This window comes from Rhinichthys klamathensis, unplaced genomic scaffold (genome assembly GCF_029890125.1).
Source record: "Rhinichthys klamathensis goyatoka isolate OS25496 unplaced genomic scaffold, OSU_Roscu_1.1 h1tg000035l_1, whole genome shotgun sequence".
Lineage (NCBI taxonomy): Eukaryota > Metazoa > Chordata > Actinopteri > Cypriniformes > Leuciscidae > Rhinichthys > Rhinichthys klamathensis.
In genome coordinates this window covers 2,955,493-2,981,933 of record NW_026606583.1, presented here as the reverse complement: position 1 = coordinate 2,981,933, position 26,441 = coordinate 2,955,493, and the positions used below count along the sequence as shown (strand labels likewise).

The 26,441-nt window shown below is 36.9% G+C and overlaps 2 protein-coding genes across 2 annotated transcripts; one reads left to right on the top strand and one right to left on the bottom strand.

Moving 5' to 3' along the window:
- Positions 1-8,239: 8,239 nt before the first annotated feature.
- On the bottom strand, positions 8,240-11,100 carry tmem26b (transmembrane protein 26b). Its single transcript, XM_056245778.1, has 6 exons — positions 10,849-11,100; positions 10,584-10,680; positions 10,291-10,374; positions 9,726-9,938; positions 8,855-8,930; positions 8,240-8,710 (listed from the first exon to the last, which is right to left on the bottom strand). The coding sequence occupies exons 1-6, from the start codon at positions 11,034-11,036 to the stop codon at positions 8,451-8,453; spliced, it is 918 nt and encodes a 305-aa protein (XP_056101753.1). The 5' UTR covers positions 11,037-11,100; the 3' UTR covers positions 8,240-8,450.
- Positions 11,101-12,360: 1,260 nt separating this feature from the next.
- cabcoco1 (ciliary associated calcium binding coiled-coil 1) lies at positions 12,361-25,963 on the top strand. The gene is made up of 8 exons (XM_056245777.1): positions 12,361-12,492; positions 13,201-13,289; positions 13,463-13,632; positions 13,837-13,981; positions 14,695-14,767; positions 20,702-20,815; positions 23,006-23,152; positions 25,751-25,963. Exons 1-8 carry the CDS (start codon positions 12,391-12,393, stop codon positions 25,832-25,834), a joined length of 924 nt encoding a protein of 307 aa, XP_056101752.1. The 5' UTR covers positions 12,361-12,390; the 3' UTR covers positions 25,835-25,963.
- The last annotated feature ends 478 nt before the right edge of the window (positions 25,964-26,441 follow it).

Sequence of the window (26,441 nt, the reverse complement as noted above, 5' to 3'; positions counted from 1 at the left end):
GAACACCCAACAGAAAGACCCATTTACCAACTAACGTTACAGTAAGTCAATTTTACCTTCGAAAACCTACACTGGGATAGTATTAAGTGTGACTTTCATACTGTTACTGATGGAAAGTCTGAGTAACTTTCTGTCCTTTTGTCTTTCTTCTGCTGAAGTGCCACACTGAAAGGGGAGATTCGTGTCACCCACCTTCATCAGTCCTTTCTTTAATCACTGGAAACATTAAAGGGGTCATATAATGGTACATGCACTTTTACAAGTTGATTGTACTGAAATGTGTGTTGGCAGTGCCTGTACACAAACATCATATAATGATAAAAATCCATCCAGTGGTTTTGTTTTAATCTCCTTATATGTTTTCCCCTGCCTCAAATCAAGCTGTTCGTTTTTGTGACGTCAATAAAACGGACGCCCCTCCCGCGATTGTTGATTGACGGGAGCGTTTCAACACAGACCCGCCCTCGCACATGAGGGAGCTGTCAATCATAGTCTGCGCGGTGCGGACCGGACCGGCGGTCATTGTTGATATACTGGAGCACTGTCTATGAGCAGAATGGCGTCTAAGCGATTGTGCTGTTCTGTTCTTGGGTGTAATAACGAACACAGTCATTTTAATGTTCCTGAATCCGAACCGCTGAAGACGCAGTGGCCGAGTTTGTTTTCGAAGGGAATATTCCCCACGAGCAACGTCAATGCTTTCATGTTTGCGCGAATCATTTCACACACCAGACTGCTTTATAAACGTGGGTCAGTATGAGCTGGATTTGCTAAGAAGCTTTGCTAAAAAGGATTGGTACCAGATATTCGTGTTCCTGCTGAACCTCCAGAAGAACGGAAGTGAGTGAAACGTTTTATTAAACTTTATATTAATATATTAATCTTTGCAAATCACTAGCTGCACGCTTCACAATGAATGCGTCTAAGGTTTACACTCAGTCAGGGTACATTACGGCATGTTTTCTATGTATGACGTTCTCAATATAATTCACGTATGCACAGAACAGAGGGGCGGAGTGAGCGCAGCTCATGATCATTTAAAGGTATATGCACTGAAACGGCGTGCTGAAACAGAGCTGTTTTTGACCAGGTAAAATAAGTGTTTTCTTACAATACTAATGAGAATTTTTAATTAAAGTATATTACAAACTTTTAATTTAGACCCTAAAGAATCATATTAGCTTGTACAAAAATGGCATTATATGACCCCTTTAAAAGAAAGACCCTCAGATGCAGGTAAAATTATTTGATGGGGTTAGGGTTATTTGATTTTGGTGTACCAACTGGCATTTTTTGTGTGTGCTTCCCTTTCTATGATACACATTTCTGACGGGATTGCCATGCTTTATGTGTATGTTTACATTTTTAATCATGTAACAACTAACAGTCTCAAAGATGACATTACTCAAAGATAACATTTTTACAATTGAAATAAATTTCATATACATAATATATATATATATATATATATTTTATGTTTTCTCACAATGTCAAATGTACTTGTTAATTTTAATATGCAAGTTAACATTATGTCGAGTCAGCAGGGCTAACGTTAAAACTCACCGTTTGTTACATTATGTATTAACCTTATAAAAGTCTGTCTAGCTTTAGCATGTAACATGCTGGTCCTAATAAAGTTAAACCGTTATTAACGTTAGCCCTGAATGTGAAACATGCATCAGCCATCATAACATTAACGTTAAATACTTTGGTTGACTAACATTAATTTAATAACGTTAGCTGTTAACTTAACGTTACATCTTACAAGTTACTGTTGCCTCTTGCAAACACGTAACAGTAGGGGTGTGAAGGTTATTATATAACCGTGAGACCGACGGTTATAGTTGAACACCGTCATTAGAACTCTATAACCGCCAAAACCGTTATTCAAATATTTTTTACAAAAATGTTTTATCATAGAGAATGTTTAAATACTATTATCAGCTTACGAGGGAAACAGAGGTGGAGAGTTAGGGCCCTTACATAGTCAACCCATCGGTACGCATACGCGTGCGCAAGGCTACACAACGCTACGCTTCGGCCGCCATTATGCGTCGATGCGTAGCCAAATGTGTCATCCTAGTTTTTGATACGCGACGCGCCGATGCACGCAATACTATGCGTTGTCGGTGGGGGCGACATTGCAAGTAATGTACATAAAAAGGTATATTATTATGTTTACTGAAGAAGAAGATTTGAATACAATGGCGGGCGAAGAGGAAAAGTTATGCGAGCTTGTTCGTATACATCCTTTGTTGCCGCCGATGTAAAATCAGCATATGCACTCCTCTTCAGTTGCCATTTTGATCTGAATATTACGTGACCCGACTCTAGACTCTACTACCCCCTGCTGCGCGATCGGTGTATTGCATTTCACGCATCGCCGGTGACGCTTGTGTACTATGAAAAGGAGCGCGCCGCTCGCGTTGCTTGCTCGCGTTGACTATGTAAGGGCCCTAAGGGCCCTTACATAGTCAACGCATCGGTACGCATACGCGTGCGCAAGGCTACACATCGCTACGCTTCGGCCGCCATTATGCGTCGATGCGTAGCCAAATGTGTCATCCTAGTTTTTGATACGCGACGCGCCGATGCACGCAATACTATGCGTTGTCGGTGGGGGCGACATTGCAAGTAATGTACATAAAAAGGTATATTATTATGTTTACAGAAGAAGAAGATTTGAATACAATGGCGGGCGAAGAGGAAAAGTTATGCGAGCTTGTTCGTATACATCCTTTGTTGCCGCCGATGTAAAATCAGCAATATGCACTCCTCTTCAGTTGCCATTTTGATCTGAATATTACGTGACCCGACTCTAGACTCTACTACCCCCTGCTGCGCGATCGGTGTATTGCATTTCACGCATCGCCGGTGACGCTTGTGTACTATGAAAAGGAGCGCGTAGCTCGCGTCGCTTGCTCGCGTTGCTCGCGTTGACTATGTAAAGGCCCTAAAGGTGCACAGACCTCTCCCGAATCATCTCCAGCACTCAGCCTCCGAAGCGCTAGAGTCTAGAGTCGGGTCACGCGCACCTTGCAAAAATGACGCGTTGGGTGCGCAAGACCCCATTTCGCTTGGCTGTGTGCACAGGGTTTTTTGTAACAGTGCGCACGGCGCCGCATCCGAGGATGAACGACTTCATTGCAAAGTTTTTTTTTGTTAAGGTTTTGTTTACTGTGCAATGAACGTGCTTTGTTTTAAATAAATCACACAAAGTTGTTTTTTTTCTTAAGGATTTGTTTACTGTGTGTGATTCATTTAATGGAAAGCACATTCACTTCTAGTCGTCTTGCTGTTAATTTTAAATAAACGTAGAGCAAGTAGCTAATCAGTGTCTGCTCGTTTATTCAAACTAAGTTGTCCTATAACAGACGAACGTCGCAACGCATACAGTTCAATTTTCATTCAAGCTCCAAACTGCAATTATTGTTAAGGGGCAACCTAATGGCTCTGCTCTGGCAATTTTTACAAGCATGATACATCTTATCTATTTTTCAGGACAATGCCTGGTGAGAGCCACTACAGAGGATCATAGCCATCGTTGGAATTTTGAAAGGACGTGGGTGAATATCAATCTGCCAAATGAACTTTTTTAGCATGCACATTCACATCTGCATATTACTATACTGATTATATATTAACTTTGTTTGTTACTGGAAAGAACTTAGCTTCTGAACTAAGAACAAAGAACTTTTTGACTGAAGGACTTGACCGTATTAGCCTATGTGCATTTTAAAGTAAACCCCATGCCGTAATGGAAAAAGTATGTACATATATTGGAAAGTTGCTTGTAATTGCTATCAAATATTGTTTACATAAAATAAACATGTGTATTTTTACATATATTGGAGAAATGCTTGTAATTACTGTCTAATAATGTGTATATAAAGTGAATCCATACATTGAGTAAATGTCATGTTGATATATTGGAAAGTTGATTTTAATTAGTATAAAGCAATGTTTATATAAAGTATACCTCATACATTGATGTTAAAAGTATATAGAAGGCAAAGCCCCATACATTAAAGGTACAAATATGTAGAAATATTGGAGAGTTGCCTGTAATTGTCAAATAATGTTTATATAAAGTAAACCCCCTTATTTAAATGGCAAACATGTAGAAATATTGGAGAGTTGCTTGTTATTACTGTCAAATAATCTTTATATAAAGTAGCACACTGTATTTAAATGGTACAAATATGTAGAAATATTGGAGAGTTGCTTGTTATTACTGTCAAATAATGTTTATATAAAGTAAACCTGCATACATTAATGGTAAAAGCTTGGACATTTATTGGAGATGTGTCTGTAATTACTGTCAAATAATGTTTTAATAAAGCAATAACTGTTAAAAATATGTTTCTGAAACTTAATATCACAAGATCTTGTTTTTTTGTACAGGATAAAACCAATGTTTAACAGGAATTTACTGTAAATAGATTGAATAATGACATAAAATAAAAGTTTAAATCGATCAATATACTGGTACTAGGCTTTAAATTAGGGTATCTGAAGGTAATTATACATCATTTTCTGTGTGTTTTACATAGAAAAGTCTTTACTTTGACAAGGAGTTCTTGTAGATGGATTGGATTATCCTAAAAATATACCAAATAATACTGTATTAAAACAGAAGTCTTTGATTTAATTATGTAATTTTAAGGTATTTTTGCAATATTTGTAAGTTTTTATACAGATTTATACATTCGTTTAACATTCAACAGACATTTTTTTTATGAGATTTTTTTTTTCTTTCTACAGCAGTTTGACTGTAAAAATACAGAAAATGTTTACAGTAAATATCCGTTTTCAAAAAACAACATTTTTCTGTAAAATATTTACGTTTTTTTACTGTAATTTGACGGTAAGTGGTTGGCAACTTTGCTGCCAGACTTTTTACCATTATTTTACGAAAAAATTTTTTACAGTTAATAAATATCTGTTAGTGTAAAGTAAAGTACAAAGCAAATAGCCAAAGACAAATAATATTAATACTCATAAAACCTGCCCAGAAAGCCACATGGACAAAAAGGTGCAAACTTATTGTGTAAATTGGTCCTATCTGCAATGAACATAGCTACAAAATCTAAACGTTAGTAGCTAATTTATATTTCTCTCAAACACTATAACTAAATTATTCAATTTTAAACATTACAGGATCATCAAAATCTTAAATTATGTAATTATTAAGTTATGTAATTATGATTGTTAAATGCTCGGAACAACTTTTCAGCTTTTCAGTCTATGCTTTCAAACTGTAAAAAATGATTGTGATTTTAACGGTAAAACACTAAAAATGCTACAGTGAAAAACTGTTAATTGGTTAACAGAACGTTTCCTTATTATATACGGTAAATAACTGTGATATATATATAATGGTACATTTAATTTAATTTTACTGTAAAATACCGTTGAATTTACAGTTTTTGGAAGTGAAAAAGAACAAGTCATTGTATAATTTACAGTGAAAAAATGTAAATTGACATTCCCACAATTCCCTGCGTGACACTTCACATTTGATGTATTTTGTTTTTAAATCACTGTTTCTTCATAATTTTCTTAGTTTTTTTCTAATCAGTTATGAACATTAGGGTTTTATGTTACATTTAATGTTGTTAAATTAATGCTTAATATTGCATTTTTTAAATTTCAACATGTTACCATGATGGTGTTTAATGTTTGTGTGAATGACACTGTGCAGCTTCTGTATATTAGTATTAACTCCTTGTGGGAGAGCTGCTTATGATGAGCTTTGATTGACCATTTGACTCTCATCACTGCTGTGATTGTTGGCTGTCAGTGTATTACAATGGAAAAAACCCAGATATTAATACTTCAAAAGGTCAGTATATTAACATTATATCAGATAATGAAATACGGTTTATCGCTGTAAAATTATATACGGTTAAAAGTTGTAAAACCTAAAACGTTGCTACCGTATTTTTAACAGGAAAACTCTGGTAACCACAGCTGCCAGGGTTTTCCTGTAAATTTAACGGGTTATTTTTTTACAGTGTGCTATTGCTAGCCTCTCCAGAATTGCCTATATACCTCGAACTTTTAAAGTATTTGTGGACATCCGTGCATTGTTCTCAAACATGTAGTAAAAACTTTTACTTTTGACTTTTGTCCAACTTGCTATGTGAATGCAATAGCACACATCAGTTGTGGTAAACAGAAGCTCAAGCATGTTCACTTCAGAGCCATGTTTTTCAACGGCTCTGGTTCACTTGATTTGCGAGAACCAATGAGGTTTGTTCTCGTGCGTATAGCAGGTTTGGTTGAGTTTCTGTTTATGTTCACTGATCAATGTTTATGTGTGAATAAAAGTCTAAATTCAATCTGTTAATCATATATCATGGATTACTTTTACAATCTCTTTATGAACTTTTTGAGGCATCAAAGTGTCAGTTGCGTAGCTTTCTATGGAGGGATATAAAGCTCTCAGATTTCATCAAAAAGATCTTCATTTGTGTTCCGAAGATGAATGAAAGTCTTACAGGTTTGGAACGACACGAGGGTGAGTAACTAATGACATCATTTTGACATCATTTTTGGGTGAACTATCCTTTAAGTGAATTAATCAAAATCAGTCACTCATAAACTGCGCCTGCCACCCACTGGCGTAATGATGAAACCACTAATGCACAGACTGAACACAAATAGTGCCAATAAAATTCGAAGACAGGAACTAAACTATAGTTTAAAGGTGAACTAAGTAACTTTTTTACCTTAACCGAACAGCTTTGGAGTCATTGTAATGTTTACATTACTGATTTCGTGTTGAATGGTGGTCGTCTCGCACCCCCCTGGTGCCTGTGAGCCGCAAAAACACCCTTGCAACTTTGGGCCGGCGAGCATAGACAGTAAAAGAAATAGACACAGCGACCCCGTTGATTTCAACGGAGAGAGTTGAAGCCCAACATGGGCACTCACTTCCTGATAGCCAAGCGTTCTGCGCAGGCTCAAACTGAGCTTGACGACGTATAGTTGTCACGTGAGCAACCGTTCTGACCTTCTAGTAGCTGTGCCGGAACAAATCTGAATTGAAATCTGAAACAAATATGTTGTTGAAATATTTTGTCCCGTTGCTTTTATGAACTCTCCATCTATGGGCTTCTCCCTTGACTTTATGCCTCCATGTCCACCCGATTGCCTCATAGACAGTAAACGATTGCCTACGAGCTTCTACTTCTACGGTAATTTCTCTACTGTGCGACAGAGCGTCCCGTGGTTATGACGCAATCGTTAGCCTATTTTTACAAGAATGGCTTCTACGGGGCCATAACGCAAGATACAAAGTAATGGAGCCTTTTATACATTGTCGTGTTTCTTTAGAAATAAATAATGGACAAATGAAGTCTTTGGACGCCTCAGATGTAAAGTTATTCGCTGTCAAAGTGACGCCAAAATGAATGGGAGTCAATGGGATGCTAACAGCAGGTGATAGCCAGCTACAATGGCGGCCCCCGGAGGCAGCTTCAACTTCCGGCTGATGGATTACCCCCTTGCCGGCGAGCCGCCGTCCTCAGTGTTAGGAAGTATCGTGTGATATCAGGTCTCGCGAGGTAACGAATTGCTTTACGGCAAAAAACAGATCTGATAAAATTCTGATAAAATGAGCATCAAACAGAAATAACCCGGCGCCGTATACATGTGGTGTTGGGCGCGCGCAGCTCTTAAAGGGGCCATACCTTATTTCCACTCGTTACAGCGTCCATCCTAATGAACAGGCACCGGTGTACAGGGGGAGGGGATCCGGCCGTGAGTGCGAGCCATCTCTGCGTGAGTGCTATTCACGACAGTACAAGTACTGCACAGCGACTCTAGGGGTCGCTGTTTGACAAAATCGGAATTCCTACTTAGTGCTGCTTTAAGTAAATAATACAGCAACATTACCCACCCGGTATGTGCTTACTTTTGCCACTGCTTGTTGCAAAGGTCCTCTGATAATCATTAATATTTGTAACATAAAATGTAACATAAGTTACAGCAGGTGATATTTTATGCTTGAGCTTTAATACATTTTTCATTTTTCCCATAAAGACTGAAAATAGTATTAAGACAAATTAAAGTAAATTAAGAAGTAATTTATAATTATAAACATGCTCTACTGTGGGACTGGTGTTTGAACTGGCACTAGGTTCAGTCTTAAGAAACCAAAAGAACAGAATTAAACAGTTTATGATGTCAAATTGAATGTGTTAACTGCCTTTAAAAAACACAAAAAGCCATGTTAATTTTTCTCATGCATTTATTTTGACAGCCTTATTAATAATATAACATGTTGTATTGTATATGCATGTGTTATTGATATAGCAATAAGTTGTTTCATAACAATGAGTCAAAATGTTGATCAAAATCAAATTTTTCATTGTATCAATATAATGTCAATGAATTTGTTTAACTGCAGTTTTTTAACCCAAACGAGATCCTTTTTGCACTTCTCACAATGTGTAATCTTTGTAAATGACCCACATCCTGTAAATATTAAGCATCACTACCAGAAAGTTCTTAATGGTAAAGAAGACCAGCATTTGATGAAAGACAGAAAAAAACAACATAACTGTAAGTCGGACAATAAAGAAGGGGCCGTCTTGAAGTAAAAAACATCCCACAATGTTCCATATATCTGTCCTGTACTTAGAGATGAGAGAGTCATCCTGGCCTTGGCCTTCACAAAAATCCTCAGGTTTGGTGTTCACCACTGAGAGATGCCAATAAAAAGTACGAAGGAACATTACAACAATGACTAAAATTAAATTGCAGTTTCTTGGCTATAGTTATTATCATGCATAATGTCATAACTAATATGCCATGTTCTGAAACAACAGACAAATATGGTACAGACCTGAAAAATTCAAAGGAAATTGTAGCATACTCCATGTCCAAACTGCAAGAATAATGCACACAAAGGCTAGACTGTTCTCCCTAGAACAAGAAACAGCATATGATGAAAAATGAATGACTAAGAAAATATAGACCTCGTTGTCTCATACCTATGGAAGCTTGTTTCCACATGTACGTGGTTTTCACTGTGTTCTGTGACCTTTTTCTAGCGATTGCAAGTTTGTCTTGCAATTCTAAGTGAGATCTTGCAATTCATACTTTATAACTCCCAATTCTGAGTGTGTATCTCATAATTCTGAGAAAAAAAGTCAGAATTGCAAAATATAAAAAAGGTTAATTGTGACTTTTAATATCACAATACTGATTTGTTGCTTGCAATTGTGAGTTTATATCTAGCAATTCATACATTATAACTCATAATTGTGACTTTATATCTCATAATTCTGACTCTTTTTCTCACAATTCCGAGTGTGTGTAAAAGCACGCAATTGCAAGAAAAAAGTCATAATTGTGAGATATAAGCTCGCAATTTCAAGTGACATTATAAAGTCCGAATTGCGAGATATAAACAAGCAAAATAAAAGTCAGAGTTGTGAGTTTATATATTTTCTCCTCTCAGAATTGTGAGATATAATAGTGTCTATTATAAAAGTTGCAATAACCTTTTTTATTTTTTATAACAAATTCAGTTAGTATGAAAGTGGAAACAAGCTTCCACACAGGCCACACTGAATAATAGGTTGGGTTTTATATTATTCTATTTTTATTTTCATTTAAATCTGGAAGTAAACAGAAAGATTTAATTACACGTACCTAACAGAAACACATTGAAATGAATATGAAAATGTGGACTATTTAGTCTTAAACAATACTTGCTTCACATCAGACAGCGTCTCACTGATGAACTCGAGGATATCAGCAGCTGTGCCCACAAAGATGAGCAACAACTGGGACATTTCATCTCTGGTGACTCCTCCAGCGATTGGTAGCAGCCACTTCCCCACTATTAGCAGGATCAGGAGGATTTGGTGAAGGGCTAGGATCCAGTCGTTGGCACAAACCGATGACAAGAATTTGAGATGGTCCTAAAACACCACCACAAAGTTACTATTCAGCTAAGAGGTGTTGCCTTCTGGAAGAACTGAGGTCAGACTTACATAAAGCATGTCCTGTAAATCTCATAGGTGAAGGTGTGGCGACTTCTGAACAAATAACAGTAGTTTTTCTATAAGAACCATGTGCAACCATTAACACAGGTCTTGTTTGTGTTGAGGACTGAACCAACATTTGTATTTACAAATCACCCAAGCTAGTAGTTGTGCTTTAAACTGAGTAAATAAACTATGCAAGAGACTTATTTAGGGGATTAGTCTATATTTCCATGGAAAACGTCTGTAATGTGGGAAGTCATGATGGTATAAAAGACAGAGACAGTACCTGTAAATTCATGGTTGCATTGGAAGAATTTCTCCTTTCATCAAAAAAGACTTTGATGCTCTCAGGTGAATCCAGTTTATTGCACTGCAATAAGCAACATTCCAGGCATAACACATTCATAAATATAATGCATTTGCCATTGTATCAGACACTGGCATTGAAATACACATGGGGTTTTATTTTTCTAAAGTTTTCTAAAGGCAGCGTGAAATATGTTTGCAAAGCCGTCAAAAGCTAAAATGTATTTATAGAAGTATTATATGTAGCTACAATTGCTTCCCCTTGAGTATTACCTTTATGTCTTCTGATCTGTTTTGCTGATGGTGCAATTCAAGGATCCATATGGTTGGTATAATACTTATGAGGAAAAACAATATTGCTGGAGAAAACCTAAGATCAGAGTTTGAGTCACTCAGTCAGCTATATTGTCAAAATTCACTCAAGTGTTTAAACCAAGTTACACGATGATATTTCAGGATGTTGACCCCAGAAAAGGTTCAATTTGGTTCTCTAAATTCTTATACATGCAAAAATAAATGTTGATGTGTGTGTACTTACCATTTGTAATCCTTCCCTTTTCTTCTTCTCAGAGTTAAAATCATTTCAGCCACGAGAGGCAAATAGAGGATAGTTAGAAACCAGTATAAATTATTATTTTTCACCCATGTCACTCTCCATACACCGATGAGAGACACTAAAATAAATAATGCCCTGGTGACTACAACGCAGGTAAATTTGACAAGCATGATTTCTTTTTAAAATACAGTTTGAGGCTGGTTGAGGTAATGCGAGGAAAGTTGAGGTTTTCACTCTGAGCTCCTTGATTCATAGAAGCCGATTTAACCCACCTCCCCCCTTTTTTCGCACGTTTCACACCATTTGGGCGGGACTTCTGTTTTGAGTCTTTTTAACCATGTTATATTGAATATTATATTTTTAGTCTTCTGACTGAAAGAAAAATATATAATAAGTGTGTGGATTTATCCATAAGCTATAATTTCATGTCACGATCTGTGTCACAATTGTTTAAATAATGTATTTAATGCCTTGTTTTGTATTTAGAGTGTTTATTTCTATAAATATAACACTTTTATAATTCGACTACTTTAGAACAGAAGGCTTGTCAAATTTAAGCCTAACTTTGCCCTATGCCTGCCAAGGCTATTTATTTTAAAGAAAAACTGTGAACGTGAGCTGCTATACTTTTTCAACTTCAACTTGTATTTATTTATATAGCACATTTAATAGCAACGTTGTTGCCCAAAGTGCTTCACAGTTAAATCAAAACAGTAAGACATTCATGTATAAAATTAAAAACATGTATAAAGTAGACCATATAGACATAGGCTACTCCCTCATATAACAATAGTGAGGACAGTGTATAGAAAGGTTTTAAAATAATAAAAACTAAAAATAACTAAATTATATCTACACTGTACATTGCACTTAACTAAAAACTAAGTTAAAAGATACGGATATGAGCGGATATGAGCTGTTCCACAGCTTGGGGGCCGCAAATGAGAAGGCTCGGTCACCCTTTGTCTTCTTTTTGAAGTAAGGGACTGTCAACAAGCTGATTTTTGTACGCTCTTAAAAGGTCAACAATGTAGTTTGGGGACATGTTATGAATAGCTTTAAAAACCATTAATAAAATCGTATACTCAATCCTAGTGAACCGGTAGCCAATGAAGACAACGTAGTACTGGAGTAATGTTGTCCCTTTTTTTTAGAAGCCTGGCTGCGGCATTCTGCACCAGCTGTAGACGGCGCAGTTGACGTTGGCAGATCCCTACATAAAGAGAGTTGCAATAATCTAGTCTTGATGTGATGAAAGCGTGGACGACGACCTCCAGATCTTTAAAAACAAGGGGGTTTTTATCTTAGAAATCACTCTAAGCTGATAATAAGCCTATAGGCTATATAGGATATATATATATATGCGCACAATTATATATTATATAAATTATAATGCATTTCATATATAGCCTAGCCCAGGCCTATTTATTGACATTTACATAAGCTACTTTCACTTCGCTCAGGCGCGCCTGAACTCACTCGCCCCGCCCACTGCTGTTTCCTAAGCAACAGTATACAGCCAACATGTCTGGAAGAGAGATCACACGAGAGAGCGGCAAATCCGCTGAAAACTCAGAGAAAATAAAGAGAGGAGAAGAAACAGACAAAGATGATACTCGGATCAGTGTACGTAAACTAGGCTGCATGAGTTTGGATTTAGTCTAACTGTTAGTGACTCTGAATCTGGTGTTTAGACGATTGCTAGGCCTATGATAAAAGAGATCCCTGCTTATCCAAATAGAAATAAAATAAAAACGTTAACATGTAAGTTAACGTTATTAATAACATTCACAAAAGTTGACATTGTACTAATGCTTAAAAAGTTAATTAAACTTTAAACTATTGTCATAGCTGTATCCATTGTACACAACCGATACTGTAGCCATAGTGAAAGTCAGTCTCATTATAATTCACACCAAATAAAATATTAAATACAAAAGTGGCTGTAAATAATGCACAAGATAGGCTAATATCACGAAACAAACACTGCCAGAATACATTGATGTGAGATTATACAGCCCTCAACTGTCAAATTAGATTTACATGTAATTGCGGGTGAAAGTTTGTTGTCTTTTTCTTTTCATGCAATGTTTTACAGTTTATTTTTAGTAACTTACTGAGACGGTTTCTGCAAAGGTACAAAATTCATACCTGCACTGAAAATATGAAAATGAAATATAAAAAAATATTATGGAAAATTACCTTGCGGATAACTTGTGGTGGGGTAAATTTTCGTACCCTGGTTAAATGTATTATAAGGGTAAACTAGCTTTATTTTTAATTGTATTAAAGTGTATTTTCTAGAAAATAGTAACATATTATCTCATATTCTAGGACATGAAGATATCTTTTCCTCAGTGGGAACCTCTAAAGCATGACCAAATAAATATCCTCCTCAACCTGCCTGTGGACCAAGTCCAGTTGTATGTGTATAGTAATCATTACAAAAATTAAGCATATGCAAGTGTGTCACAGCTCATTTGTCAGTTACTATACTTAGTAAATCTCTTTATATTCACACTATATATATATTTTTGTATCTTACTTCCATATATTATGGACCTTTATGATATATTGTATTGTCTTGCATTTTCAGACAGTTTGAGGATTTACTGAATTTCAAAAAGCACCAAACATGTTTGAAAGAAGCTGCACAGTTGGAATATTTTGTCAGTGGATTTTGGTGGGCCAAAGAGATGAACTTCACTTCTCAGCAAATCTCATTTATCATGGCACTTTTGCAGCAACTACTTGACAGCATAAAAAGTAAGTGGCGTTCTCTGAAATAAAGTTTTGTTTAGTTTGAAATCCCACCATGGTTGTTGCTTTACTATATATTTTTTTAAATCCGCTTTAATTGAGAACATGGTTAGCATAGTACATATCTTATACCTCGTTTACATAATTATTTTAGAGTTCAGGCACAGAGTGTTTGCAAATAAACACAATGCATGTTGCTTTTTATTTCAGACAAACAGGCATCATTTGCTGATAATTTCAAGGCATTTACCCAAACAGTGCTTGCAGCTAGAAAGTCCCCATCAACAGAAGCTAAAGCCAGTTTTTTGTTTAACACAGATCAAATCACAGCCATCACAGATTACCTCAAGACCAGGTTTGTCTCACAATGTCGCATCCATCCTTTAATTACACTCCTCCTAAATACACTATGATTTTGTTTAAGTGCACGTGTTTAATTGTTGAATATGGATCAGGACATTCTCAACCCGTCACACATTATTCATTGATGCAAGATGCTGCTTTGCCATTAGACAGCCGGCAACAAGCAAACTAGATTCCTTTTATGGCCTTCATAATTAATGTTATGCATAATTCATACAGCAACGGATTGTGAAACATGCAGCCAACAGTGGCAAATAACAAGCTGCAAGGAAATCATCTGTCTTTCAGAAAGCAAAAAGTGCAATGGAAGAAACACTGATGCACAGTGATGAAAAATGATATGCAATATGTGTATTATAGCAGAGCACGATTGATTTCTCTGCTTACCTGAAAGCTTCAGTAACGCTCCATTTACAAGACCTAAATTCAGACTGCTTTTTAGTGCTGGTCCATTTCCTTTACTAAGCATGTTCATTTAAAATATAAATGATTTTCTGTTTTTAAAAGAGTTATTATTCATAGTACATCACCTGCATTGCAATTTGAGACATAATCATTGCAATACGAGTTGGGATTATTGTCAAACACCTAAGCATTGACCATAATTACACCATTACAAACTGCTGGCACATCAAGGGTTTAAATATTGTCAACAATTGTGACAGTATGCATATGTCTTTTCATGTATACTCTCTATGTGGACAGTCTTTTCCAGCACTACCGACAATATGAATTACTGTTCAGTCATAGAAGAGAGGAGCAACTCCTGAAAATAGAGGTAAGAAAACATGTAAACATGTAAAATCATAATTAAAAAATTAAATTATGTCATTATTTACTCACTTTCATGTCATTCCTAATCTAAATGTGTCAAAATGTGTTACACCAAGTTTTATGTTAGTGATGTCTATTGTTCTGTTGTGTTTTGTCATGCACCACAATGCACCAAATTTTAATGTGTGCATATTCAAATTGCACAAGTCAGATTTGATAGCTATTGCAGAGAACGTTCAGTGGGATTTTCAGTAAATAGTAAATACCACCCAATCCTCTGTTGTATGTTGCTTTGGATAAAAGCATCTGCTAAATGCTTAAACTTAATTTCATCTGTTCCTCGCACAAAGTTTGGAATATATATAACACAAGTTGTATGTACTACTTTTATGATATAGAGTACTGTTCATGTCCATACATGTCTCCTCCATCCCATTATCCTCCATTGCGGGAACCACTTAAGTGTAAGGCTGTACTTCCTGATAACTGAACATAAGATTTTTCACAAGACATCATGCATGCACTAAAACAATAAACACACTATATCTGGAGCGAAGATCTCAAAGAAAGATCATAGGACACCACAACTTCTGTGCAAACTTGCCCAAACTTCTCTCCTTGCCCATATAAGCCCCCTTCTCCCTACTCCCTCTCCTTCCCCTCCTGATAGCTACGAAAGAAGGGAATGTTCAGTAGGATTTTCAGTAAATAGTAAATAACTATAGTAAATAAAAACTAGTCGCTTTGGATAAAAGCATCTGCTACATGCATAAATGTTAATGTTAACTTAAATTTTATCTCTTCCATCTGAATTATTTGTTGCTATGGTTTCTGATTTTGGCACCTGTTCATCGTTTCATTGATTACTTCCGTGGCACAATTGCCTTGTACCGTGCCCTGGCGCGATTGCCCCCCCTCCCCCTCCCCCTGCTGGCCTGCACTCACATTGCACCTAACATTCCGGGCCGGAGCATGCTTACGTCATTTACGATAGAACTATTTGTTTTGAAGAAAACAGGAAGAAAAACACATTTTGCTAATAGACTGCCTAATAGATTTATAATTTATGCTGCGCAGCAATTTTTACTTGATTGTGCAGCACGTATTAGAAGATTATTTGAGGCAGCTGACGTTGATGGAGGAATTCGAAGACTACTCGTAAACTACATTTCCTGTTCATCAATAAGGTCCCGTTATAAACCTAAATATACTAGATTTAATTAAATTAATTGAAAAGTGTACTGTCCAAGTAGTAATAGAAGATGTTTGCTGTCGTAATGATGACAATAGCACACACAAAAGTAGTAGCCTCTTCCAAGCGGGCCATGAGCGGTTCAGCGAACTGCGCCCGTGCACTGTACGGAGCGATCACACTAGTAAAACGAACCAGACTTTGGGGGTCAAACGTGCTCGAGCACGTTTCATATCGCCTAGTGTGAGTACACCCTAAGCCTGACAAGAACCTAAAGTCAGAGTCCATCACAGACCCAGAGCCAAGGATAGCCGACTGTGACCAGGTGTGTGAGACGGCTCTTATATCCGTCCAGGAGCTCGAGCATGAGCCAATGTTCATCCTGGAGCCTGAACCTGCACCTTCTACATGTTTGGACAATGAACCACAGCCCACCGCAGACCCTGAGCCCAAGCCTGCAGAGTCTAACCAGTTGTGTGAGCCGGTAATTCTGTTCACCACAAAGGGAGTGTTAGTGGAGTGTAGGCATGGAGTTGAGTCGATACTAACACCACTGAGGGTGAGCTGTGCCATATACAGTACACGAGAAATCCCCGCTGGTTCCATCCAGCTCCAGGTCTCCTTTCTTCGCCGCTGGTTCAGCCTAGCCTCAAGTCTCCTTCGTCGCTGTTGGTCCCGCCTAGAATCCCATCCATCCTCTTCTGCTGAGTCCATCCAGTTCTGTGGCCCTGTCGCTGTTGGCTCCCTTCAGCTCATAGGCTCTTCCTTCAGTGGTCCCACCCAGCTACTTGAATCTGCCTTGGGCTTCCCAGTTGCTAGCCCCTCCTTGGTGTGAGGATCCCTTAGCTCCACCTCAGGCCTCCGAGTCCTGGACTCCACCTCGGCTTCACCTTGGCTCCACACTCCCTTGGCTCCACCATGGTCCGCCACCCCTTAGGCTCCGCTAGGCTCTTTCGTTCCCTCCAGCTCCGTCTTGGTCAGTCATCATCGTGGTTGCGCCTCGGATTTCTGGACCTTAGGCTATGCCTTGTCTCTCCATCCCTTTGGCTCCACCGGGCTCTTTCTTTCCTCCAGCTCCACTGTTGTCCTCGCACCCACTGGCCATTTCCCCTTCCCCAAACTTGTCCCGCGAGACTGTGGTTCTGCCTGGGCTCTCCAGTCCTGCGGTGTTGCCCTGGGTCCTAGTCTCCACTGCTCCGTATGGTGCTTCACTTCATACGCCTCAACCTCTATTGGAAGTCCCTTTGTATGGGTCTCTCTCTGGCTCCTTTCACCGTCTCCTCCCTGGCTATTCTCCCCATTGTCTCCTTTGTGGGGTTTCCCTCTGCAAGCTCATCCAAGGTTAAATCTGTCTCCTGCCCCTCGTCCTCCTCCGGAACTCCCCTCCCTCCTCTGTTGGAATTTGCGGCACAAGGACGAGCCTTCCGGGAGGGGAATGTACTGTAACGGTCATATGCTGTTATGCTGCAACAAAATATGCTGCAAAGTGGACCAAAATTCATGCCGATTGTCATAAGTCATGAAGCGGTTATATGAGACTTATTAGAGAGAGTAAGAAGGCGAGTAACCCGTAGAAAAGAGACTGACCTCTCCATTGTTATTTCTGTTTTATTAGAATTTTTGTTTTTATTGTATTTTGTCTTCTTTATTCTTTGTGAAGCGCTTTGGGTTTGAGAAAAGCTCAATATGAATAAAATGCATCATCATCATCATCATGTTTCTTCCATTTGATAATCAAATTGCAAATCAAATTGTTATCAGAGTCACACTGGATTACAGCTGCTCACAGACCAGAAGCTGGAGTCTCCTTCATAATGACAGCGATTAAATCACAGGAGCTTGACGAGTCTCTGTGTTGTTGGTTGCTAATTGCCATTTCTACTGATCCAAGTGTATCAGATGAATCACCGGCCAGTAGTCACAGCATTATGTTGTCACTCGTTGCCTAAAATCACAATTTCTTATTGAAAATAAAAGGCTTCTTGTCACTTAGTCGATACAAATTGCTGTCAGGTTAAAAGTTTTTTAGACCACAAAAAACTTTGCTTCAACACAACAGTGATGCGACATCAACATATTGCAACAGTGATGCGACATCAACATATTGCAAAATACAGTGCTTTGTTTGGTCTCAAACACCTGTTCAGTCATGTTCAGGGCTTGGTAAATTGTTTTCACATTTCCCAGTATAAAATGTTGCATTGTATGATCAGCTAACTGTGCAGTGACTCACTTATTATCTATTCATAAAGTAATCAGTTGTTTTCTCACAAAAGTCTGCATACTTCTTCTTCAGTGTATTGAAGCCTCTTATCTATAAAAGAAATTAAGTTAGTATGTACAAATATTTGTCCCAAATGCGCAACTTCTTTTTATGTAATTCTATGTAACTTTAGTTTTTACATTGTTTACATACTTCAGCTCCAGATTCACATTACACAATTTAGACCGGCCCACATATAAAGTTTTAAATTCTACATGTGTATTGATATTTAAAGCAGCTCTATGCTCAGAAAGGTAATTTTGTTGACTATGTAGAGTAAATTCCTTATGATTTCCTCAGAGCACTGTTCATGTCCATACATGTCACTTACGTGGTGTTTAATTTCCCGATAAATGAACATAAGCACTGTCACAAGAAATGAATGCATGCACCAAACCAATAAACCCATTAATCTGGAGAGAAGATCTTAAAGAAAGCAGACACTGACACCTTGCTTATCTATGAGCCCGCTCTCCCCTACTCCCTCTTCTTTCCACCTGGCTCAAGTCATTGAAAGTTCACTTGCTATATGAATGAATAGAGCATTCTGTCATCAATTACTCACTCTTGTGTCCTTCCAAACCTCCAAGACTTTCACTCATCATTGAAACACAAATGATTATATCTAATGAAATCTGAGAGATTTGTGTCCATTTAAAGTCTATTGACCACTTCGAATTGTTCATAATCCATATGAATCGAGCTGTTTAATCATCTTCTGAAGAGACAAAACAGATTTAATTTAGGTATTTACTCATATATAAACATTGATCAGCTAACATCCATAATACATACAAAATCAAATATGGTAAACAGAAGCTCAACCGTACTTGCTTGACATGCGAGAATGAACCTTATTGGTTCTTGCTCATCAAGCAAGAATGCTTGAGCTCAAATGTACGTTCGCTGATCAACGTACATTACATTATTGCATTATTGCAGCACCGCTCTTCCTAGTCCATCTGCTCTGTCTTTTCCCAGTCTGTATGCCCTGTTTAGTTTCTGTATAAAGCCCCTCCCTCCGAAAAAGCGCATGTGCTCTGATTGGTCCGCTGGAACGGTGTGTTGTGATTGGTCAACCTCTTCGAGCGTGTTTTGGAAATGTCACGCCCCTTAGCATATCCGCGAGTTTTAACACACTACTAATGCAAATCAACCAGGTCTTGCCCCTTTTTTTGCGTAGGCCTTGGGTGGGGAATATTGTCACGTGTTCGTATCTGGAAGAAAACACACGACTTACTAAAGGTGTTTCAGGGAGTTCTGATATAGAGAATAACTCCATTTGGAGTGACGCTGTGCTTTGTAACTTTGCAGACCTTTTTCATACTCAAAGAGCAACATTACACACTAAAGAAATTTGAAAATGTACAAAAAGCATAATAGGTCCTCTTTAAATTAAGTGAACTTTAAGTGCAAGTAAAAGACCTCCCCCATCACCCATGCCATTGGACTCCATCATTGGGCCAATGATTGGTCAAAAACACGGGTTGTCGTTTCTCTCTCTGAATTTCAGCTTGAGCAGAAAATCTGCCTCCCATCTGATTTGCTCATCCATAATTAACACGTAATGATCGTTCTCTGAGTTCACTTTCAAAATGTTAAGCCAGAGCAATATAACCAATCGTTTTATTCCAATTACATCAATATTTCTGTGTGCACGGTTCATATCTGAGATCTGTAATACTGGAAGAGATTACATCAAAACTCAAGGCTCAGATTTGTTTAGTGTCTGAAATTGCTTTATGCTGTAGAATACAAATAATGATAGCTGCAGTTGAGCATCTTACAGTGAACATCAAATACAGAATCTAGGTCACTGATATCTGGCACCGAACACCATGTAACAGAACCATTTTTATTTGTTTTGAAAGGGACTTCAAAGCACATTTTGAATATGAATATACTTGTTATTCCCTTCAAATTGGAACCAGTTTATCGGATCAAGATGTTTTACGAATAAAACACAAGCAAAACAGGACAATGAACTGCAGCCAGCATTCTATTTTTAGTCCTGTTAATATGATACTGTTGACATTAATTTGTTTATTGCTTGAGATGGAACACGCATGAATCATGTCATTGGGAATAATGGGAAACAATGCAGTAATAAAAGAGCATTGTTCTACTCCCCTGCTTCAATTTGGAATTGTAATTATGTTCAGTATACAAACCACAAGGCTCTTTGTTTTTGTTAGTGTTCTAGTTTTGGATTCTGGGTGAAGGGCATCCTGCCAAATGAACAGTAAAATGTTCCAGCCAAATGAAGAGAAAATGTAACTCAGCTGTTAATGCAGGCCCTAAAGCTTTTCAGACACACCGCACAAAATAAAGCCGACTGTACACTATGCCACTTATTAAGACTAATTACCAAATAAGGTTGGTTTAATTTTGCAATAAAGTCTGCAATTTCCTATTTAAAGTTGCAAGAAAGAATCCTCAATGAGATTTGAATGGATTTTAAAAGGTTGGGTCTTTTGTTTCAGAAATGCATTGAGTTGATCAACCCAGCTGACTTTGCCGCCCCGTTGGAAGAGGGCATGCCCACTGATCTGTACTTCCATTATGTGGATCCCCCACGTGTCCAAACGCCCGAGAAGGTAAAATGTTGTCTTTCCCGCCGGGTCCTTGCTGTAATAATGCGCTATCCAAAATGTATTTGGCTCGCAGTAAAATGTTGTATTCTTTTTGTGGTTCGGATTTTGCTCCGAATTACCCTTTCAGAGAAGATGCGTTTCACATGTTTCTCATTTTCAGAGGAAACAAAAATCGGCTTCCAAGTATGACTAACCTTTTTCCCTAACAGACACTGCGCTGTACAGCTAGAGAACATAGACTGTACTGAGCAGAGGGAATCGTATAGCGGGAGGATTACATCATAGCTCAGTTTACATTTACATTTTTCTTCAGTCCCCCACGAGAATTTTCTTTCGCAACTATTTCTGTATTCGTGTATTTTTAATGATTTACTGTAGTACAGAACATGAAAATTATGAAAACTGCCTGTATAAAAACGCCATTTAAATTACACTCGCCTCTATTCGACTTTCCCACAGCCATGGAAAATCAGGGATTTCCAGGACTGGAAAGAAGTCATAAAAATGAATAATATAATAAAAGGCATGGGAATTTATGTCAATATTACCTTTCTGTAGTTGTCCAGCTTTCCTTTGCCGTTTCAAATCAACCCCTAATATGTAATGCCCACTTTTCATGATTCAATCAATTACTGATATTAAAATTAAGTTCCATCCAACATGTTATCTTGTTGAATATCCAGTTTTTATTGGACATATGTCAGATTGCTGGAGTAAATTGGTTGCATATTTTAGAATATTTTGAGCTAGAAGTTGCACTTTGTGTGTGGAATCTCTGCAAAATTATTATTTTTTATTTAAATCATAATTTAAAAAAAATCCTTATCGTGGAAAACGCTTCGGTCAAAAGGCGTGGGAACTCAACCGTAGAATCTCATTAGAATGCAGTGTTTGCCATATCCTGGAAGTGTGTGTTGTTCAGAAAATGGCCACATGTAGGTGCTGTGCTTCTACTTATGGTTTTATGATTTCCCACACGAGATACTTCAGTACTGCCTTTCCACATGAATGCTCAATAAATTTCCTCATTATTCCTTGCTGCTATGTTACATTAAAAGCTAAGACAAATAAATGAATCATATGCCATATATTTAAAAATAAGGTATTTTACCTATTTTGATTTTCATTGTACTCATTAATTTTGTCTTGTAATGATTACCTGGTTTTGCCATCACCATTTACATGCAGAAAGTCAGATGTGGAGAATGTGCTTAAAAGGATAGGTCAGCCAAAACGGTCATTTATTATTTACTAAACCTACATGCTGTTATTTTATGGTGACACAAAATGAGAAGCTGCTCTTTTCTATACAAAGATTACACTTGTGTATGTAGGCCTGTCGCAATTATTGATTTATCATCTGATCGTGGTTATTCAATCTAATCACAATTATTTGATACAGCAATAACTGTGTAGTTGAAATTTTAATCACATTTTGCCAAAGAACATAAATAAACACAGTTGTCCTTCATACGAAATGAAGGTTTGCGGGTTTAATCAGAGTGCATTATATTATTATTTGATATTATATTATATATTATTTGATATTATAATTGCTGTCAAATAAAATTAACCACGATTAATTGCATCTAACAAAAGTTTGTTTACTGTATATAATATGTGTGTACATATTATATTTATTTATATATATTATATACATACATACCGGTATATATTTGTGTTTGTACACATATAAACACAAACTTTTATGTTAGATGCGATTAATCACGATTTGACAGCACTAATATAGTTTAGTTTAATCAGACTGCATTATATTATATTTATTATTTTATTTTATTTTATTTTATTTTATTTTATTTATTTTATTTTATTTTATTTTATGAATTTTCACAGCATTGCAGTAAATAATCTGGGCTTGTTATTATAATTTGTATTATCATATTAAATCATATTTTCATTTTTTTTTTTAAATTGGGCTATTATTGGGTTTACATTAGGCTTTTGTACATGACATGAACAAAACTATTAAATCGTTAATCGCAATTATTAGTTTGACAGTTAAACATCAGCACAAAATTCAATTAAATGTGCTGAACGTGCTGCATGATAATGCTTTTTAAAATCTGTTTCATTTCCACGGATGAAACACTTTGTGTTTGAAATGAGATGAAGGTGAATAAATATTGACAGACTTTTCATTTATGGGTGAACTATATCTTTAAATGACCCTAGGCCACGGAGGAATCTCACGAGGAGAACATGGAAGAAGCCGGAAAAGCTGAGCTGGAAGAACGTCCCGAGAATCACGTGGGCTTCAGTGTGGAAGATGTTCAAGAGGCGTTGGGGGAAATGACCCGGGAGATGTTAGCAAAACTGCAGGTATACACCCTTGAGCAAACAACAGTAGCCTTCTATAACAAAAGCCTGTTTATAAGAAATAACACACTGATTACTTCCAACACAAAGAGAGAGGGGAGAGAGACAGAGAACGTTTTTCATTCGCATTAGTCAGTTTCATGGCTTGAGGGCAGGAATATCACAGATAGCATTAATAAAGCGTCTTAAAAGGCAAATGATGAAAAACAGACTATGTATCGGAACAGCATTTCTGAAAACATCACGGTTCCGCTCATACTCTCCCACAAACCTCCACCCACAGCGTGATTACGCCAAGAAAAAAAAAGAAAAAAAAAGAATCCCAAATTAAAACCTGAATAACGCTCTCCTGCTTAATATCATTGGTATTCTCTGCATAACGTAAAGTGCATTTGACAGCTGCTGGCACATATCGTGATTAATTTTACGCTAGACTTAAGGTGGAATTGAATTACCGCGACTGCAACGATTGCACAAAACAACCAGGGAGATTGCTAAATTGTGTCATCTCTATCACAAGTTTTTACACGCCACATGTTTCGGAGGTTTGAGAAGGAAAAGGTCGCCGTGGGCCGTGCTCAAAACCTGAACAGAAGGGGCTAGAAAGACAGAAGTCATTTTTCACCTTGATGGGATTAATGATTATGGGGGTCATTCAATTCTCCTGCCATGTTCCATGAAGACCTCTGTCGTCTGTGTGACAAGCCTTTATTTCAAATGGCGAACGCTCTGTAATTTGAGAGCCCATTTGTAGTGGCTTGTGTGTGCATCTTACATCTGAGTGATGCGCTTTAGAGCCGCCGCTATTTCCATCAATTCTCCCGGGCTTTTCCTCTCCGTTTAATGTCAGAGGAAGGTCAATTACATATATCACTTTGCTAAATATAACCTCATGCAAATTGATTGGTAAAAATCTTGCTGCTTCAATAGATTCTATTGCGTTTTTTTTATTTTTCTATGCTAATTGTAACCAGTATGGCTCAGGGGAGCGCATGAAATCACTGTGAAGCGTGCTTAATATCACAGCCATACCCGTTCAGTTTGAAGTGTTTGCTACATCCGTATTTATTCTTTTCCGGTTGCTTTTTTTTCTTTTCTCCCTTGAATATTATTCTCGTTTCAAAAGTTCCCAAGAATGCCACGACTCTGTGGATCTCATCATACCTAATATGGTAGAAACACTGAAAATTACAAATGCTGGAATTACTGAGAATGACTTCCTTACCAATAACATTACCATTCCAGATGTGGACCAGAGGCATTCAATATGCCTTTGTGCTGTACGGGGAACTTCACTGCACAAAATGTGTTGTGCGTTTTCATTTAAAGCTGGAACATTGCGTACAAATATGCACAAGTACAATAGATAGTCAACGAATGTCACAAACCTTTCAACATAGGAAAAATGAAAAACAATCAAGCCTATTTTTAGGACTGTTACGTATTTCCGTTGTAATTTCTTTTTATTATATATATATATATATATTAGGGCTGTCAAACGATTAATCACGATTAATCGCATCCAAAATAAAAGTTTGTGTTTACATAATATATGTGTGTGTACTGTGTATAATTATTTTGTATATAAATGCACACACGTATATATTTAAGAAAAATATGTTATTTATATATAAAATGTTTATATTTATATAAAATATACATTATATATAGGCTACATTCAGTCTATATACATGCAAATATTTCTTAAATACACATGCATGTGTGGGTATTTATGTATTAAAAATAATTATACACAGTACACACACATATATTATGTAAACACAAACTTTTATTTTGGATGCGATTAATCGCGATTAATCGTTCGACAGCCCTAAATATATATTCATTCTGTGAAATTGGCTCCAATTAAAGGCCATCAAAAAAAAAAAAATACAATAATGTACACTAGTATAATAAGTGGAATTTAGTATAAAAACAATCAAGCCAATTATAGGACCATTATGTTTTGTTTTGTTTTTCAATTAATTAAAGTGTGTGTGTATGTGTGTGTGTGTTTTTAAATGTGACGTTATGTATTCTCATTTCTGTATAATATTTTCTGGGCATTTTATTCATGAGGATTTATTTATTTATTTTCATTCTTCATTATCGTCATTATATTTTCATTATCATTACTGTAATATAATAATATACAATATTATACAATAATACTACTATAACAATAATTTACAACTTTTATTTGAAAAAATCAGCATCAATTAAAGGCCATAATAAAAATTACTATAAAATATACTAAGTGGAATTTAGTTTAACAACAACCAATCCTATATTTCTTTTTTAATCAGCACCAATTAAAGGGCATAAAATTGTTTAAAAACATTTTTGCAGTTTTTCCATTACTATAATGAGAATCATGGGTAGCAGATGTACTGAAATGTCATGAAAATGATTTCACAATGCAAAAAATTGTAATAGTCCAATAGGCTTCACTTTTTTTTGTAGCAAAATAGATTTTTCTTTTCTTTTGCTTTTGGGCTGAAATATGACCCCCCGCCCCATGATTCACTCATCTAACTGTAATCTCCACCCTGGATCAGCCTGACGTTTTTAAGGATGTACAAATTCTTGTGTGTTCAACAGGCCGACTTCACAGAGAAGCTGCGAGTTCATGAGGAGACCTACATCTCGAGGTTAGAACGACTTCAAAAACGCTCTTCCAAATAGCACTGATGAGACGCCAAGAGGATTTCCCAGCAGTATTTATTAATTCAAATCCTAAAATAAAACAGAATATGGCACCCGCGGTTTATACAGCCAAACACTCTTAATTTACTGTCAAATTTATTCACTTTGGTTTCAGCAAAATTGCTTCATCAGTTTGTACGATGTTGATAATCGATTAAATAAATGACTTTATGGTGACATTCTTGATTTATTCAGCAAGATAGAATGATTAATGTGAAATGCAGGATCATATCCATGGAAGTCAAAAAGGGAACAGAATATCTAATTAAGTTGTTTGTAGAAGGTTTTTTTGTGGCACCTTTCCCACAAGTCATTAGCTGTATGAAAGTAGCCCAGCGCTATGGCAACGCTGTGTAACTCAGCCTAAATAGCTGAGTTGCCATATAAAGTGATGTATTATTAAAGCTGAATAGTGACTTTTCCACTGCATTTGAGAAAACCCACATACGACTATAAATATCACCGGCAGTATGAAAGAATGCTGATCATTTTCTATCTCCCTGCTCTTATTTGCCGAGCACAATTAGTTCACATCACAAAGACATTCTGCATATGTAAATGCCATCAAAGATTATTATTGTTATTA